The sequence below is a fragment of the Pseudophryne corroboree genome, chromosome 7, assembly GCF_028390025.1.
Source record: "Pseudophryne corroboree isolate aPseCor3 chromosome 7, aPseCor3.hap2, whole genome shotgun sequence".
Classification (NCBI taxonomy): domain Eukaryota; kingdom Metazoa; phylum Chordata; class Amphibia; order Anura; family Myobatrachidae; genus Pseudophryne; species Pseudophryne corroboree.
This window is the reverse complement of record NC_086450.1, coordinates 358,970,084-358,987,097: the sequence shown is the minus strand read 5'-3', so window position 1 is coordinate 358,987,097 and position 17,014 is coordinate 358,970,084. Positions and strand designations below refer to the sequence as shown.

The following is a 17,014-nucleotide window of genomic DNA, read 5'->3' as shown; positions in this document are numbered from 1 at the left end:
AATTATGAAAAAGTACCAAAAGGTTCTTAACTCAACTCGTGAGAAGTCAGTTTCATTTATAGTTTTAGCTATGCCTCCTAATTTACAGCTAGAGCATTATTCATGTATACTAACACTCCATCAGTCAGGAAAAGTGCCGACCTTTAATTCTCTTCCGTCATCCCTGTTCTTGTTCCCTTATACATCTCTTTTCCTTGCTCAGTTTACGTTCATAGCATTGTCATTGCTCTGAAAGCATCTAAGTGTAAAGGGGCCTATAAATCAACAATCACTTGAAGCAATTCTGCATTTCACATATGGGTTGAGTATAAAAAAAACAACAACAATGTTTGGGGTTCACCAATTGGCGATTCCAACAAAGAAGTGATCGGAATTGGTTTATCAAGTTGTCCAACAGGGATGCAGTTAATTTTCCAGCGGTTAGGATCCCGGCAGTTAGGATACCGACGCAGGAATCCCAACTGCTGACAATACTGACAGCTGGAATCCCGACTCACAGGGGCTATTCCCACTTGTGGGTGTCCACGACACCCGTAGAGTGGGAATGGAACCTGTGGCGAGCGCAATGAGCCACAGAGCTCGTAGCATGGTGAGCGCAGAGTGGCGAGCACAGCGAGCCCACAAGGGGACTCTTTGCGCTCACCCCTTTGCAGGTATACTGACGGCCGGGATGCCGTTGTCGGTATACTGTAATGACACCAGACCACTGAGGTCACAGGAGTAAGGAAACCCCATTTTTGCTGCCAAAACCCCCCCAGAATCCGCCTGGCTATGTGAGTGCACTTGCACCTCACACAAACCCCTACAACCTAATTATAGGACTGACATCTATAAGTGAAGTAGGGGTAAGTGACATTCATTCCCTTCTGTTACGGAACTATAGCCACATCATTATACACTGCTCAAAAAAATAAAGGGAACACTAAAATAACACATCCTAGATCTGAATGAAATATTCTTATTAAATACTTTGTTCTTTACATAGTTGAATGTGCTGACAACAAAATCACACAAAAATTATCAATGGAAATCAAATTTATTAACCCATGGAGGTCTGGATTTGGAGTCACACTCAAAATTAAAGTGAAAATAACACACTACAGGCTGATCCAACTTTGATGTAATGTCCTTAAAACAAGTCAAAATGAGGCTCAGTAGTGTGTGTGGCCTCCACGTGTCTGTATGACCTCCCTACAACGCCTGGGCATGCTCCTGATGAGGTGGCGGATGGTCTCCTGAGGGATCTCCTCCCAGACCTGGACTAAAGCATCCGCCAACTCCTGGACAGTCTGTGGTGCAACGTGGCGTTGGTGGATGGAGCGAGACATTATGTCCCAGATGTGCTCAATTGGATTCAGGTCAGGAGAACGGGCGGGCCAGTCCATAGCATCAATGCCTTCATCTTGCAGGAACTGCTGACACACTCCAGCCACATGAGGTCTAGCAGTGTCTTGCATTAGGAGGAACCCAGGGCCAACCGCACCAGCATATGGTCTCACAAGGGGTCTGAGGATCTCATCTCGGTACCTAATGGCAGTCAGGCTACCTCATGGAGGGCTGTGCGGCCCCCCAAAGAAATGCCACCCCACACCATTACTGACCTACTGCCAAACCGGTCATGCTGGAGGATGTTGCAGGCAGCAGAATGTTCTCCTTGGCGTCTCCAGACTCTGTCACATCTGTCACATGTGCTCAGTGAGAACCTGCTTTCATCTGTGAAGAGCACAGGGCACCAGTGGCGAATTTGCCAATCTTGGTGTTCTCTGGCAAATGCCAAACGTCCTGCACGGTGTTGGGCTGTAAGCACAACCCCCAATTGCGGACGTCGGGCCCTCATACCACCCTCATGGAGTCTGTTTCTGATCGTTTGAGTAGACACTTGCACATTTGTGGCTTGCTGGAGGTTATTTTGCAGGGCTCTGGCAGTGCTCCTCCTGTTCCTCCTAGCACAAAGGCGGAGGTAGCGGTCCTGCTGCTGGGTTGTTGCCCTCCTACGGCTTCCTCCACGTCTCCTGATGTACTGGCCTGTCTCCTGGTAGCGCCTCCATGCTCTGGACACTATGCTGACAGACACAGCAAACCTTCTTGCCACAGCTCGCATTGATGTGCCATCCTGGATGAGCTGCACTACCTGAGCCACTTGTGTGGGTTGTAGACTCCGTCTCATGCTACCACTAGAGTGAAAGCACCGCCATCTTTCAAAAGTGACCAAAACATCAGCCAGAAAGCATAGGAGTTGAGAAGTGTCTGTGGTCACAACCTGTAGAACAACTCCTTTATTGGGGGTGTCTTGCTAATTGCCTATAATTTCCACCTGTTGTCTATTCCATTTGCACAACAGCATGTGAAATTGATTGTCAATCAGTGTTGCTTCCTAAGTGGACAGTTTGATTTCACAGAAGTGTGATTGACTTGGAGTTACATTGTGTTTCTTAAGTGTTCCCTTTATTTTTTTGAGCAGTGTATAATAGGAACTTCAGAACTGCATCTATACATTGGATTATTGGATAGAGACACCTACCCACTGAGGAAATCATAGCACCATTAAAGGGCCTATTTCTATAGATATATACCTACTGTGCTTATTATATACAGAACCATACTGGAATTTGCACATCCGTATATTTAATTTTTTTATTTTACTTTTCAATATGTTCTCTTTTAATGATTGTATGGTGTTTCTACACTGTATACCGATATTAGGATTTTTTGAGTAGTATATTTATATGCTTTTTGCTGACTAATAATTTGAATAAATTTTACCTCACATTCAAGGAATACTTTGTATTTACTCATTATTATTACTGTTGTTATAATGCACGACAGTCATATGGTAGGGAATTTCTGTTTTTAGTATTATCATATACACACAAGCTCAGCCCCCCAACATATAGTATTTCTAATCTCATAGAGGCTCTTATCTATGACCATGTTAGAAGAAGACGTACCGGAACTCCAATGTGTCCATCTGATCTACCTGCTCCTGACTAGCACTACATATACACGCTCCCAGTCCAGCCAGCTGATAGCTCTTCATGTCTTTTATTGATATTGCAGAATCATTCAGAAACCCATGGAGTATAGACTTTGCCTGTAAAGATTATAGAACTAATTCATATACCCTGGGATGATGATGATGATGAAGATGATGATGATGATAATAATAATAATAATAATAATAATAATAATATTAATTGAACTATTATGAATTACAATATTTCTTTTTCAGAAGTTAGATATCCAAAAATATATTTTCAGAGATGTTTGAATGGGTATTTCCACTATTATGCAACAACAGAATAGTAGAATTAGATATTGGAAGTCAACAAGGACTCCCGTATTGGTGGACAGCTTGATTATTTTCAGAGGCCTCACTTGTGGCGTAGAAGCATCAAATCACATTATGAGCTTATACCACTAGTATGAAATGCTGATAGAGCTGAAACAGTATTGTATCTATAGCAACAGATTAATTAGGTTGGTGGTAAGAGTAGGCATTACACCTGCGGCTCCTAAACTGGGTGCCAGGTGTGCCATTGGTTGGTGGTCCAGGACTAAATCAAATTATTTATGGTCAATCTCACAGGTAAAACCAGTGATAGTGGCTGCCAATCATAAGATATATGGATAAGCAGAAATGTGACCACATGTCCGCCACCACAGAACTGAACCTAAGGATAACAAGTACACACAATTTACTTACATTTATTTATTTTTGCTGAATTTCTCAATAAGAAACTTTTGGCCTAATGGGGGTGCTTGGAGATAAATGCTGACACTCTAGGGTGCCGCTACTCAAGAAAGTTTGGGAACCAATGAGTTACGCTGATCACAAGGATTGTATGAGGGACGAGCCAAAGCTCGCCAGCTTCACCAAAATGCTATATAGCCATAGGCTTAACATGTCGACCCATTTGGAAAGACAACCGAGAAAAAAAAAATAAACAAATATAAAGTACTTTTTTTGGATGAGAAACTGTGAGGGAAGGAAATGTAATCCTTCTGTAACCACATCATTCTGCTCCCAACCCCAACTGAAGCAGAAATTGCAGTGGCTGCAACTTTATGATGGTGCATAGGGGGCACAAACACAATTTTCCTAAGGAGCAAGGCATTGCTAGTTACTGTGGTATTAGTGACTGTATTATCTGTTATTTGTGCCTGTCAGGGTGTACTGTATGTGCTTGTTTATGTACATGGGTGGTCATTCCGAGTTGTTCGCTTGTTGCCGATTTTCGCTATGCTGCGATTTGTTGCTAAATGCGCATGCGCATGGTACACAGGGCGCATGCGCTAAGTTATTTAACACAAAACTTAGTAGATTTGCTGGTGTTCGAACGACGCTTTTCAGTCGCACTGCTAATCGGTCAATGATTGACAGGAAAGGGGCGTTTCTGGGTGATAACTGAGCGTTTTTTACGGGAGTGTGCTAAAAACCGCAGGTGTGTCAGGGAAAAACGCGGGAGTGTCTGGAGAAACGGGGGAGTGGCTGGCCGAACGCAGAGCGTGTTTGTGACGTCAAACCAGGAACTAAACGGACTGAGCTGATCGCAATCTAGGAGTAGGTCTGGAGCTACTCAGAAACTGCAAAGAATTATTTAGTAGCAGTTTTGCTAATCTTTCGTTCGCTATTCTGCTAAGCTAAGATACACTCCCAGAGGGCGGCGGCCTAGCGTGTACAATGCTGCTAAAAGCAGCTAGCGAGCGAACAACTCGGAATGAGGGCCTTGGTGGAATTGATGACACCAGTTCCCAGATCTTTCCAGTACAGTTCATGGAGTTGTGCATGATATAACCATGCTGTAATGAGCGTAAGTTGAAAAGATTCTATGAAGAAATTGTAGCTCAGCTCCTAGGCACTTTAAGAAACTGATTATTATTATTATTATTATTATTATTATTATTATTAGCAGTTTCTTATATAGCGCAGCAAATTCCGTTGCGCTTAACAATTAGAACAACAGTTATAGAACAAAACTGGGCAAAGACAGACAGATATAGAGGTAGGAAGGCCCTGCTCGCAAGCTTAAAATTTATAGGAATAGGCATTGATACACAAGGATAGATGCTACCTATTGCATAATGGTCCATCAGATTGCTAGGTTCTTAATGGGTTATATGATATGATCACCCAGCAATGTTGGAAGACATAATATGTGTGGTTATAGGATGGTGCTTTGATAACAGCCAAACATACACAGTATTACAGACAGTAACAACAACTGTGTCATCTACTACATAACAGAACGGGAAATATCCTGACTCACAATGCACAGATAGATATATTTACTATACTTAGATTTTTTAAGACCTCAATATAGATGCTCTTTTAAACTGCCCAAATGTGCAATTGCTGTGGTGCGGGCTACATTGTCTAGGTAGACATGCATTAGTTTGGCAGTTACAAACAATAGAGGGTCGACAGGTTTAAAAGGACTGACATGACAATGGTCGACACAAAAAAAAAATTATTGACACATTTTTGTCCAAATCTTGTATATTTCAAGTTCTGTGACCACATGCTCTGCTACAGCTTAGCTCTCCACTACTCCCGATTGTAGTGGATAGTAAATGAAGCAAATGTTGGAAAAACATGTGAAAACTCAACAATGTGTGTGTTGACCACATGACGACCTAATGCATGTCGACCATATGGGGTCAACCTACTGACTGTTGACGTAGATAGTGTAGATCTATCGTCCAGATACCAGCCGGGATATACTCAGGCAAAAAACAATGGTCAGCAACAGAGAAGTTAATTGCTCAGAAAGGGAAGCCATAGCTGTGTTATCATGCAAACACTAAAGTGATGACAGGAAATGCTTCCTACAAGATGGAAGCTGAGGTGAAGGATGGCTCAGCTAACGTGGTTAATGGTTTCATATATACCAATGCTCAATGTGTCAGGTGCATCTGATTTGGAAAGCAGCTGGATTCATTCCTGACATTACTCGCCCATCTAGGGAAGCTTCCTCCAGGCGATCTACTGCATAACTAGGTTTGTCGGAACGGACCTCGTGGAAATTCTTCAACAACTTGGGTCATGTAAGATGGCCTTATGAACACGTACAGCAAATACTAAGTACTGGAGGCTAACTCAATACTGGAGACCATTGCTATTAATGAATGTAGGACCTGATGGATTTAATAATGTCAGGTATCTCTAGAATTTGGATTTACGGTTATTTATATAAAGCCCATTGTTAAATAGGGTAAATGTCTTTTTTAGCGATACATCAGTTGCTTCTTACACCAAAAAGAAAACATATTGTTTTCTATTTTGGTTGAACACAGAAGTGATTAAATAATGCATATGGCAAACAAACTCACCTGACGCACAGTCCATTCTGTCTGCTGAGTAAGTGCAGCAACCATATCTATAGAGGACAGGTCCAGCTCGTCCAGCTCATTGACACTTAGAGCGGTGGCAATCCGTCCCAACGATGTGATATGATAACATTTCCATTCTGACACCGGACCCCAAACCTTTTAGAGTAAGGTTTGATTATACCAGAAACAGACATTCATTATTATTAATACATGTGAAATAATAAGAATTTACTCACCGGTAATTCTATTTCTCGTAGTCCGTAGTGGATGCTGGGGACTCCGTCAGGACCATGGGGAATAGCGGCTCCGCAGGAGACAGGGCACAAAATTTAAAAGTTTGACCACTAGGTGGTGTGTACTGGCTCCTCCCCCTATGACCCTCCTCCAAGCCTCAGTTAGGATACTGTGCCCGGACGAGCGTACACAATAAGGAAGGATTTTGAATCCCGGGTAAGACTCATACCAGCCACACCAATCACACCGTACAACTTGTGATCTGAACCCAGTTAACAGTATGATAACGTAGGAGCCTCTGAAAAGATGGCTCACAACAATAAACAACCCGATTTTTTTGTAACAATAACTATGTACAAGTATTGCAGACAATCCGCACTTGGGATGGGCGCCCAGCATCCACTACGGACTACGAGAAATAGAATTACCGGTGAGTAAATTCTTATTTTCTCTGACGTCCTAGTGGATGCTGGGGACTCCGTCAGGACCATGGGGATTACACCAAAGCTCCCAAACGGGCGGGAGAGTGCGGATGACTCTGCAGCACCGAATGAGAGAACTCCAGGTCCTCCTTAGCCAGGGTATCAAATTTGTAGAATTTTACAAACGTGTTCTCCCCTGACCACGTAGCTGCTCGGCAGAGTTGTAATGCCGAGACCCCTCGGGCAGCCGCCCAAGATGAGCCCACCTTCCTTGTGGAGTGGGCATTGACAGATTTAGGCTGTGGCAGGCCTGCCACAGAATGTGCCAGTTGAATTGTGCTACAAATCCAACGAGCAATCGTCTGCTTAGAAGCAGGAGCACCCAGCTTGTTGGGTGCATACAGTATAAACAGCGAGTCAGATTTTCTGACTCCAGCCGTCCTTGAAATATGTATTTTCAATGCTCTGACAACGTCCAGCAACTTGGAATCCTCCAAATCGCTAGTAGCCGCAGGCACCACAATAGGCTGGTTCAGGTGAAACGCTGATACCACCTTAGGCAGAAAATGAGGACGCGTCCTCAATTCTGCCCTGTCCGAATGGAAAATCAGATATGGGCTTTTATACGATAAAGCCGCCAATTCCGACACTCTCCTGGCTGAAGCCAGGGCCAGTAGCATGGTTACTTTCCATGTAAGATATTTCAAATCTACCGATTTGAGTGGCTCAAACCAATGGGATTTGAGAAAATCCAAAACTACATTGAGATCCCACGGTGCCACTGGGGGCACAACCGGGGGCTGTATATGTAGTACTCCTTTTACAAAAGTCTGGACTTCAGGAACTGAAGCCAATTCTTTCTGGAAAAAAATCGACAGGGCCGAAATTTGAACCTTAATGGACCCTAATTTGAGGCCCATAGATAATCCTGTTTGCAGGAAATGTAGGAATTGACCCAGTTGAAATTCCTCTGTCGGGGCCTTCCTGGCCTCACACCATGCAACATATTTTCTCCAAATGCGGTGATAATGTTGTGCAGTCACCTCCTTCCTGGCTTTGACCAGGGTAGGGATGACCTCTTCCGGAATGCCTTTTTCCCTTAGGATCCGGCGTTCAACCGCCATGCCGTCAAACGCAGCCGCGGTAAGTCTTGGAATAGACACGGTCCCTGCTGAAGCAGATCCCTTCTTAGAGGTAGAGGCCACGGATCTTCCGTGAGCATCTCCTGAAGTTCCGGGTACCAAGTCCTTCTTGGCCAGTCCGGAGCCACTAGTATCGTTCTTACTCCCCTTTGCCGTATAATTCTCAGTACCTTGGGTATGAGAGGCAGAGGAGGGAACACATACACTGACTGGTACACCCATGGTGTTACCAGAGCGTCCACAGCTATTGCCTGAGGGTCTCTTGACCTGGCGCAATACCTGTCCAGTTTTTTGTTGAGGCGGGACGCCATCATGTCCACCATTGGTCTTTCCCAATGGACTACAATCATGTGGAAGACTTCTGGATGAAGTCCCCACTCTCCCGGGTGAAGATCGTGTCTGCTGAGGAAGTCTGCTTCCCAGTTGTCCACTCCCGGGATGAACACTGCTGACAGTGCTATCACATGATTTTCCGCCCAGCGAAGAATCCTTGCAGCTTCTGCCATTGCCCTCCTGCTTCTTGTGCCGCCCTATCTGTTTACGTGGGCGACTGCCGTGATGTTGTCCGACTGGATCAACACCGGCTGACCCTGAAGCAGAGGTTTTGCCAGGCTTAGAGCATTGTAGATTGCTCTTAGTTCCAGTATATTTATGTGAAGAGACGTTTCCAGGTTTGACCACACGCCCTGGAAGTTTCTTCCTTGTGTGACCGCTCCCCAGCCTCTCAGGCTGGCATCCATGGTCACTAGGACCCAGTTCTGTATGCCGAATCTGCGGCCCTCTAACAGATGAGCACTCTGCAACCACCATAGCAGAGAGACCCTTGTCCTTGTCGACAATTTTATCCGCTGATGCATCTGCAGATGCGATCCGGACCATTTGTCTAGCAGATCCCACTGAAAAATTCGTGCATGGAATCTGCCGAATGGAATCGCTTCGTAAGAAGCCACCATTTTTCCCAGGACTCTTGTGCATTGATGCACAGACACTGTCCCTGGTTTTAGGAGGTTCCTGACGAGTTCGGATAACTCCCTGGCTTTCTCCTCCGGAAGAAATACCTTTTTCTGAACAGTGTCCAGAATCATCCCTAGGAACAGCAGACGTGTCGTCGGGATCAGTTGGGATTTTGGAAAATTCAGAATCCACCCGTGCTGTTGGAGCACTACTTGAGTTAGTGCTACTCCGACCTCCAGCTGTTCTCTGGATCTTGCCCTTATCAGGAGATCGTCCAAGTAAGGGATAATTAATACGCCTTCTCTTCGAAGAAGGATCATCATTTCGGCCTTTACCTTGGTAAAGACCCTGGGTGCCGTGGACAATCCAAACGGTCCTGACGGAGTCCCCAGCATCCACTAGGACGTCAGAGAAAATAATTTATTTAAGGTGCAGACACGTACGCTACCCACACAGAGATGCAGACACGTATGCTACCCACACAGAGATGCAGACACGTACGCTACCCACACAGAGGCGCAGACACGTACACTACCCACACAGAGGTGCAGACACGTACGCTACCCACACAGAGGTGCAGACACGTACGCTACCCACACAGAGATGCAGACACGTACGCTACCCACACAGAGGCGCAGACACGTATGCTACCCACACAGAGGTGCAGACACGTACGCTACCCACACAGAGGTGCAGACACGTAAGCTACTCACACAGAGGTGCAGACACGTATGCTACCCACACAAAAATGCAGACACGTACGCTACCCACACAGAGGTGCAGACACGTACGCTACCCACACAGAGATGCAGACACGTAAGATACCCACACAGAGGTGCAGACACGTAAGATACCCACACAGAGGTGCAGACACGTAAGATACCCACACAGAGGTGCAGACACGTACGCTACCCACACAGAGGTGCAGACACGTATGCTACCCACACAGAGATGCAGACACGTATGCTACCCACACAGAGGCGCAGACACGTACGCTACCCACACAGAGGTGCAGACACGTACGCTACCCACACAGAGGTGCAGACACGTATGCTACCCACACAGAGGTGCAGACACGTATGCTACCCACACAGAGGTGCAGACACGTATGCTACCCACACAGAGGTGCAGACACGTACGCTACCCACACAGAGGTGCAGACACGTACGCTACCCACACAGAGGTGCAGACATGTACGCTACCCACACAGAGGTGCAGACACGTACGCTACCCACACAGAAGTGCAGATACGTACACTACCCACACAGAGGTGCAGACACGTACGCTACCCACACAGAGGTGCAGACACTTACGCTACCCACACAGAGGTGCAGACACGTACCCTACCCACACAGAGATGCAGACACGTACGCTACCCACCCAGAGGTGCAGACACGTACGCTACCCACACAGAGGTGCAGATACGTAAGATATCCACACAGAGGTGCAGACACGTATGCTACCCACACAGAGATGCAGACACGTACGCTACCCACACAGAGGTGCAGACACGTACGCTACCCACACAGAGGTGCAGACACGTATGCTACCCACACAGAGGTGCAGACACATACGCTACCCACACAGAGGTGCAGACATGTACACTACCCACAAAGAGGTGCAGACACGTACACTACCCACACAGAGGTGCAGACACGTGCGCTACCCACACAGAGGTGCAGACACGTACGCTACCCACACAGAGGTGCAGACACGTACGCTACCCACACAGAGGTGCAGACACGTACGCTACCCACACAGAGGTGCAGACACGTACGCTACCCACACAGAGGTGCAGACACGTACGCTACCCACACAGAGGTGCAGACACGTATGCTACCCACACAGAGGTGCAGACATGTACGCTACCCACACAGAGGTGCCGACACGTACACTACCCACACAGAGGTGCAGACACGTATGCTACCCACACAGAGGTGCAGACACGTACGCTACCCACACAGAGGTGCAGACACGTACGCTACCCACACAGAGATGCAGACACGTACGCTACCCACACAGAGGTGCAGACACGTACGCTACCCACACAAAGGTGCAGACACGTACGCTACCCACACAGAGGTGCAGACACGTACCGTACCCACACAGAGATGCAGACACATACGCTACCCACACAGAGGTGCAGACACGTACGCTACCCACACAGAGGTGCAGACACGTAAGATACCCACACAGAGGTGCAGACACGTATGCTACCCACACAGAGATGCAGACACGTACGCTACCCACACAGAGGTGCAGACACATACGCTACCCACACAGAGGTGCAGACACGTATGCTACCCACACAGAGGTGCAGACACGTACGCTACCCACACAGAGGTGCAGACATGTACGCTACCCACACAGAGGTGCAGACATGTACGCTACCCACACAGAGGTGCAGACACGTAAGATACCCACACAGAGATGCAGACACGTAAGCTACCCACACAGAGGTGCAGACACGTACGCTACCCACACATAGGTGTAGAAACATATACTAGGTGCAGACACATAAGCTGCCCACACAGACACACAGACAAGTGCGCTACCCACACAGAGGAGCAGGCACATAAGCTGCCTACACAGAGGTGCATATACATATAAGCTACCCATACAGAGGTGCCCACACATACACTACCCACCCAGAGATGCAGACACATATGCTATCACACAATGGGGTAGATACATATGTGACAGGTACACTACCGACACAGAGGCACGGACATGTACGCTACCAACACAGAGGCAAAGACGCGTATGTTACCCACACAGAGGCGCAGACACGTATGATAGCCACACAGAGGTGCAGACATGTACGCTACCAACACAGAGGCGCAGACACGTACGCTACCCACACAGAGGTGCAGACACGTACGCTACCCACACAGAGATGCAGACACGTACGCTACCCACACAGAGGTGCAGACACATACGCTACCCACACAGAAATGCCTACACTTATGCTACCCACACAGTGGTGTAGATACATACACTAGAGGCAAATGCACTGCCCACACAGAGGTATAGATATGTATGCTATTCACAAAGAGGCACAGACACGTACGCTACCCACACAGAGGCACAGAGGCATATGTTACCCACACAGAGGCGCCCACACATACACTACCCACCCAGAGGTGCAGACACATATGCTATCACACAATGGGGTAGATACATATGTGACATGTACACTACCGACACAGAGGCGCAGACACGTACGCTACCAACACAGAGGCGCAGACGCGTATGTTACCCACACAGATGCGCAGACACCTATGCTACCCACATAGAGGTGCAGACACGTTACTCACACAGAGGCGCAGATACATATGCTACCAACACAGAGGCGCAGACACGTACATTACCCTTATGGAGGCACAGACACGTACGCTACCCACACAGAGGAGCAGACATGTACGCTACCCACACAGAGGCGCGGACATGTACGCTACCAACACAGAGGCACAGACGCGTATGTTACCCACACAGAGGCGCAGACACGTATGCTACCCACACAGAGGCACAGATATGTACGCTACCCACACAGAGGTGCAGACACATACGCTACCCACACAGAGGTGCAGACATGTACGCTACCAACACAGAGGCGCAGACACGTACGCTACCCACACAGAGGTGCAGACACGTACGCTACCCACACAGAAGTGCCTACACATATGCTACCCACAGAGTGGTGTAGATACATACACTAGAGGCAAATGCACTGCCCACACAGAGGTATAGATACGTATGCTATCCACAAAGAGGCACAGACACGTACGCTACCCACACAGAGGCACAGAGGCATATGTTACCCACACACAGGCGCAGACACACACGCTACCCACACAGAGGTGCAGACACGTATGCTACCAACATATGCTACACATATGCTACCCACACAATGGTGTAGATATATACACTAGAGGCACATGCACTGCCCACACAGAGGTATAGATACGTATGCTATCCACAAAGAAGCACAGACACGTACGCTACCCACACAGAGGCACAGAGGCATATGTTACCCACACACAGGCGCAGACACAAACGCTACCCACACAGAGGTGCAGACACGTATGCTACCAACATATGCTACACATATGCTACCCACACAATGGTGTAGATATATACACTAGAGGCACATGCACTGCCCACACAGAGGTATAGATACGTATGCTATCCACACGGAGGTGTAGAAACATATACTATGCAAACAGATGTAAGCCAGTTGTGCACATGTGACTGCGAACATACATGTCATATTTATGTGTTTGTTTCTTTTGAGCAACATATGCCCAATGTTTCTTGTGTTTGGAGATTAATACCCAAAATACATGAAATTACAGTCAAAAATGATCTGTCCTACATCAGTCCTTGATATTCTCTTTAGTAATATGGCTTTCACATTGTTATAGCAGGTCGCACCCGGGATTTGTACATGGGTCCTTTCCGGGTGCAACGGATGGAAATGCCAGGTTACTCGACCCGGGATATTTCCCCTGACCCCCTTCACGCTGCACAATAACCCAGATTACTGCGCGTTCATGTGCCATAACCCGGGTTATTTTTGGCAGTGTTGAAGGGGTATTAATTGCAGCTCTTAGCACAGTGACTGGCACATTGTGATGGTGGTATAATACTATCATTGAGCAAAAGCAAACTTTTCCTCTCCTATGCCAATGTTCTGTAACTCTTGGTATGGTTGTTTGAGGCATAAAAGATTCCATGGGTGAGATTCAAATGATCTATCACGCCCAATTTCCTTTCTAAAATGATCTCCGTTATCGCGCATATTGTTCCCATAGTAATCAGGTTTAGCTGTGTAAAGGGTTGTGTGCATCGCTACTCCGGGGGTAGCGAGCTGAAATGATGATACAACGTCCCTGAGGGCAGAAATAGAACGGGTGTGGAAAGGGGTGAAAAGAATTGAATCCCGCCCCATATGTTGGATACTACATATGTGTACTACAATTATATCTATGACTGAGACACAGAATTGTGTTGTCTATACACAAATGAGAAAACATTTACTGTACCATTTTAGCTTTATCCTTCAACACAACCAGCTGAGGCTGACTGAAGCTTCTCAGGCTGCTGAGCACGTGAACACTTTTGGTGAATATGTCTGGGGTCATGCACTGCAGCTCCTTGGAGGACCAGAAGGAATTGGCTTCACCCAGTATCATCATAAGGCCAGCAGATGGCACTGTGGTGCCTATACACTCTGAAATATGAACACATATGATCTCATTTGGAAGAGACAATGGCAGTGACTGTATATACTGATACAGTAGAGATTTTTTTCACTTAGGAAAACAATTCATTTTTTTAACAAATACTAATCTCTCATCAATGCTAAAGGACAGAGATACTGTTCCATCTGTATCATATTACAGGTTGAGTATCCCATATCCGAATATCCAAATATTCCATGATATCTCACTATGGTATGCAAAATACCTTTGGTCCCAAGCATTTTGGATAAGGGATACTCAACCTGTATTTAATACAATCTCCTGGGAAGCTTGACAGCAGTGGGGAGTGCCCGGCTTAAATAGACACAAGTTCATAAAGCTCCAGTAAATCTGTTGTTTCAGAACATTTAATATTCCTTTATTAAGAAGTCCTGAAATGTTGGATTAAATCAGTGGTTCCCAAACTGGGTGCCATGGGGCACATGTATGGGTGGCACAGCTTGGTGATCAAGGACCAACTCAAATTTATAGATACTGTGATTGGCAGCCACCCAGTGGCGGCACTGGGGTTGGTGACACCCGTTACGATAAATAGCCTTCACCACGCACCAAAGCTAAAAGGGGCATGACCTATCTGAAAGGGGGGGGCGGGTGGCCTCAGCAGAACACATAATTCCAGGGGAGAGGCCTAACAGGGAGGGCGTGGATGCCCCAGTTTACATAACTCTGGGGGCGTGGCCAGCATTCCCGATGATTTGGGCACAAAACTATACTTCAGCCCAACTATAGTGATGTGTAAATTCTCTATATAACAATAAGGTTCTGGACTGACAAAGTAAATGACACATATCACATCACATTATTATTATTATTTTTTTAATGTTAAATAAATGGAAAAAGTTAGACCATAGTTGCCTACCCTCCCTCATTCTGCAGGAGACTCCCTGAAATAGCAGCAATCTCCCTGACTCCCTGAATAGACCAGCAATCTCCCTGATTGCACCTTAACCCCATTATGCAGCTGTTACATTCTTGGAGGAAAAAATAAATCAGAGATACATACATTCAAATTGGAACATCAGTGCCATTTCCCTGCATTGGTTATAAGACACAATGATCCCTATGGCTACATGCATTTTAAAAAAAGTTTCTCATGGCCACTTACAGTATATGGAACCTCTTATAAAGCACAATACACCAAACAAATCCTGCAAAATAGAAGAGTCTTTTCTTCAACAAGTAGATCTTACTAACTTTGGGGCTCATTTACATTTGGATGTAAGTCATTTTCATGACACACCTCTCAGATGTAGCAGTACACGTCCGCACTGATAGGTGTTACTTTCACAGTCTCCCTGAAATGCTTTATCAAAAGTAGGCAAGTATGAGTTAGACTATAAACCAATGTGGACTTACTATAGAAGTAAAACAATCTGTAAATGTTGCTGAAATTCCCTTTGATGGAAAGACTATACAATTTCACACAATATATGTGTGTACACACCAAATTCCATTAATCCTTTTTCACAGAATATCTCCCATTTTGTTTACAGATATTATAGAACTGTAATCCAGTTATTATTCACTGCATGTACTGTATGTACATCATTTCAGATGCACTTGTCTGCATGCAATTACTCAGTGTAAACTGGTTGGCTATTATCTATGGAGCCATGCTACAAATGTACAGTTAATGATACAAACAGGCATTATGCATCCTTGTCGATTTTCTGGCTGCCTCCTGGAGGATTCAGCCAGGTGAGCTCAATAGGATGGGGGGGGCATCGGTATAGGTGGGCGGTGTGGGGGCGTGGAGGTGCGATTGCATCATCGCAGCCCCACACCTACTATACAATGCCCAAATTACAGCATTACAGTGGGGGGCATGGCTATGATGACACGATTTAGTGGGAATTACGCCATCGCCCCACCCAGTCAAGCGAGCCAACTTGCCTTCTTTTCCCCAGCCATTTTGGGAAAGTAGATAAGTATGGCATTATGGGAAACAATAATTGAGCTGAAATATACACATATTTAATGTGTAAATATGTGAAACATTCTAACGGATTTAAGCATTCAATAACCACATTATAAATGTGTGCTTTTAAATTCAATGTTAAGGTGCGATTTTCTTTGTGATTTGGACTATATAGTCCATATCGCAGGAAAATGTAGTGCATATCACAGCGTGTATACACAGCGACCGTGGGTCAGCATCACAAGTGAAATAGACTGTGCAGGCAGCCCAACATTGACTATATTGGTGGTGCCAGGCTTCGGTCACATTGCATAGTCAATGTTGGGTGCTATGCACATCGCACCGTGTGTACGCATCTTTAGAATGAGCAGTTTAAAAATCCTATCTTTGTACTTTCCCTAAAATAATTAGCACAGATGAGTAAAAGTAGTGGTGGATGGTTCAAACTTTCTGTAAATTACGTGAAGCAAACAATGACTAGAGCTGTTTACTGGAATTGTCAATGTGCTTCAAGCCAGCTGTACAAACTTTGGAATGTCTGTGTCACTAAATTGTTCTGATTGTGTCAATCTAATTTGTGTTAAGGTGCATACACACGGTGCAATGTATGCTTATGATTTTGACTATATAGTCAAAATCGTAAGAAAAGTTAGCACATATCGCACCGTGTGTATATAGCTTGCGATACCGATGCGTGCTCCCGTGGGGTCGGTATCGCAAGAAAAAATAGACTGTGCAGGCAAGGCAATT

At 45.9% G+C, this 17,014-nt stretch overlaps 1 protein-coding gene across 1 annotated transcript in view; it reads right to left on the bottom strand.

Moving 5' to 3' along the window:
* The window catches only part of OTOA (otoancorin), a 367,382-nt gene that overhangs the window by 57,950 nt on the left and 292,418 nt on the right, over positions 1 to 17,014 (bottom strand). Inside the window, exons 24-26 of the mRNA XM_063934462.1 lie at positions 14,128 to 14,315; positions 6,331 to 6,486; positions 2,949 to 3,091 (exon numbers count right to left, since the gene is read on the bottom strand). Coding sequence (XP_063790532.1) covers positions 2,949 to 3,091; positions 6,331 to 6,486; positions 14,128 to 14,315 — 487 coding nt within the window. The remainder of the gene's footprint in view (positions 1 to 2,948; positions 3,092 to 6,330; positions 6,487 to 14,127; positions 14,316 to 17,014) is intronic.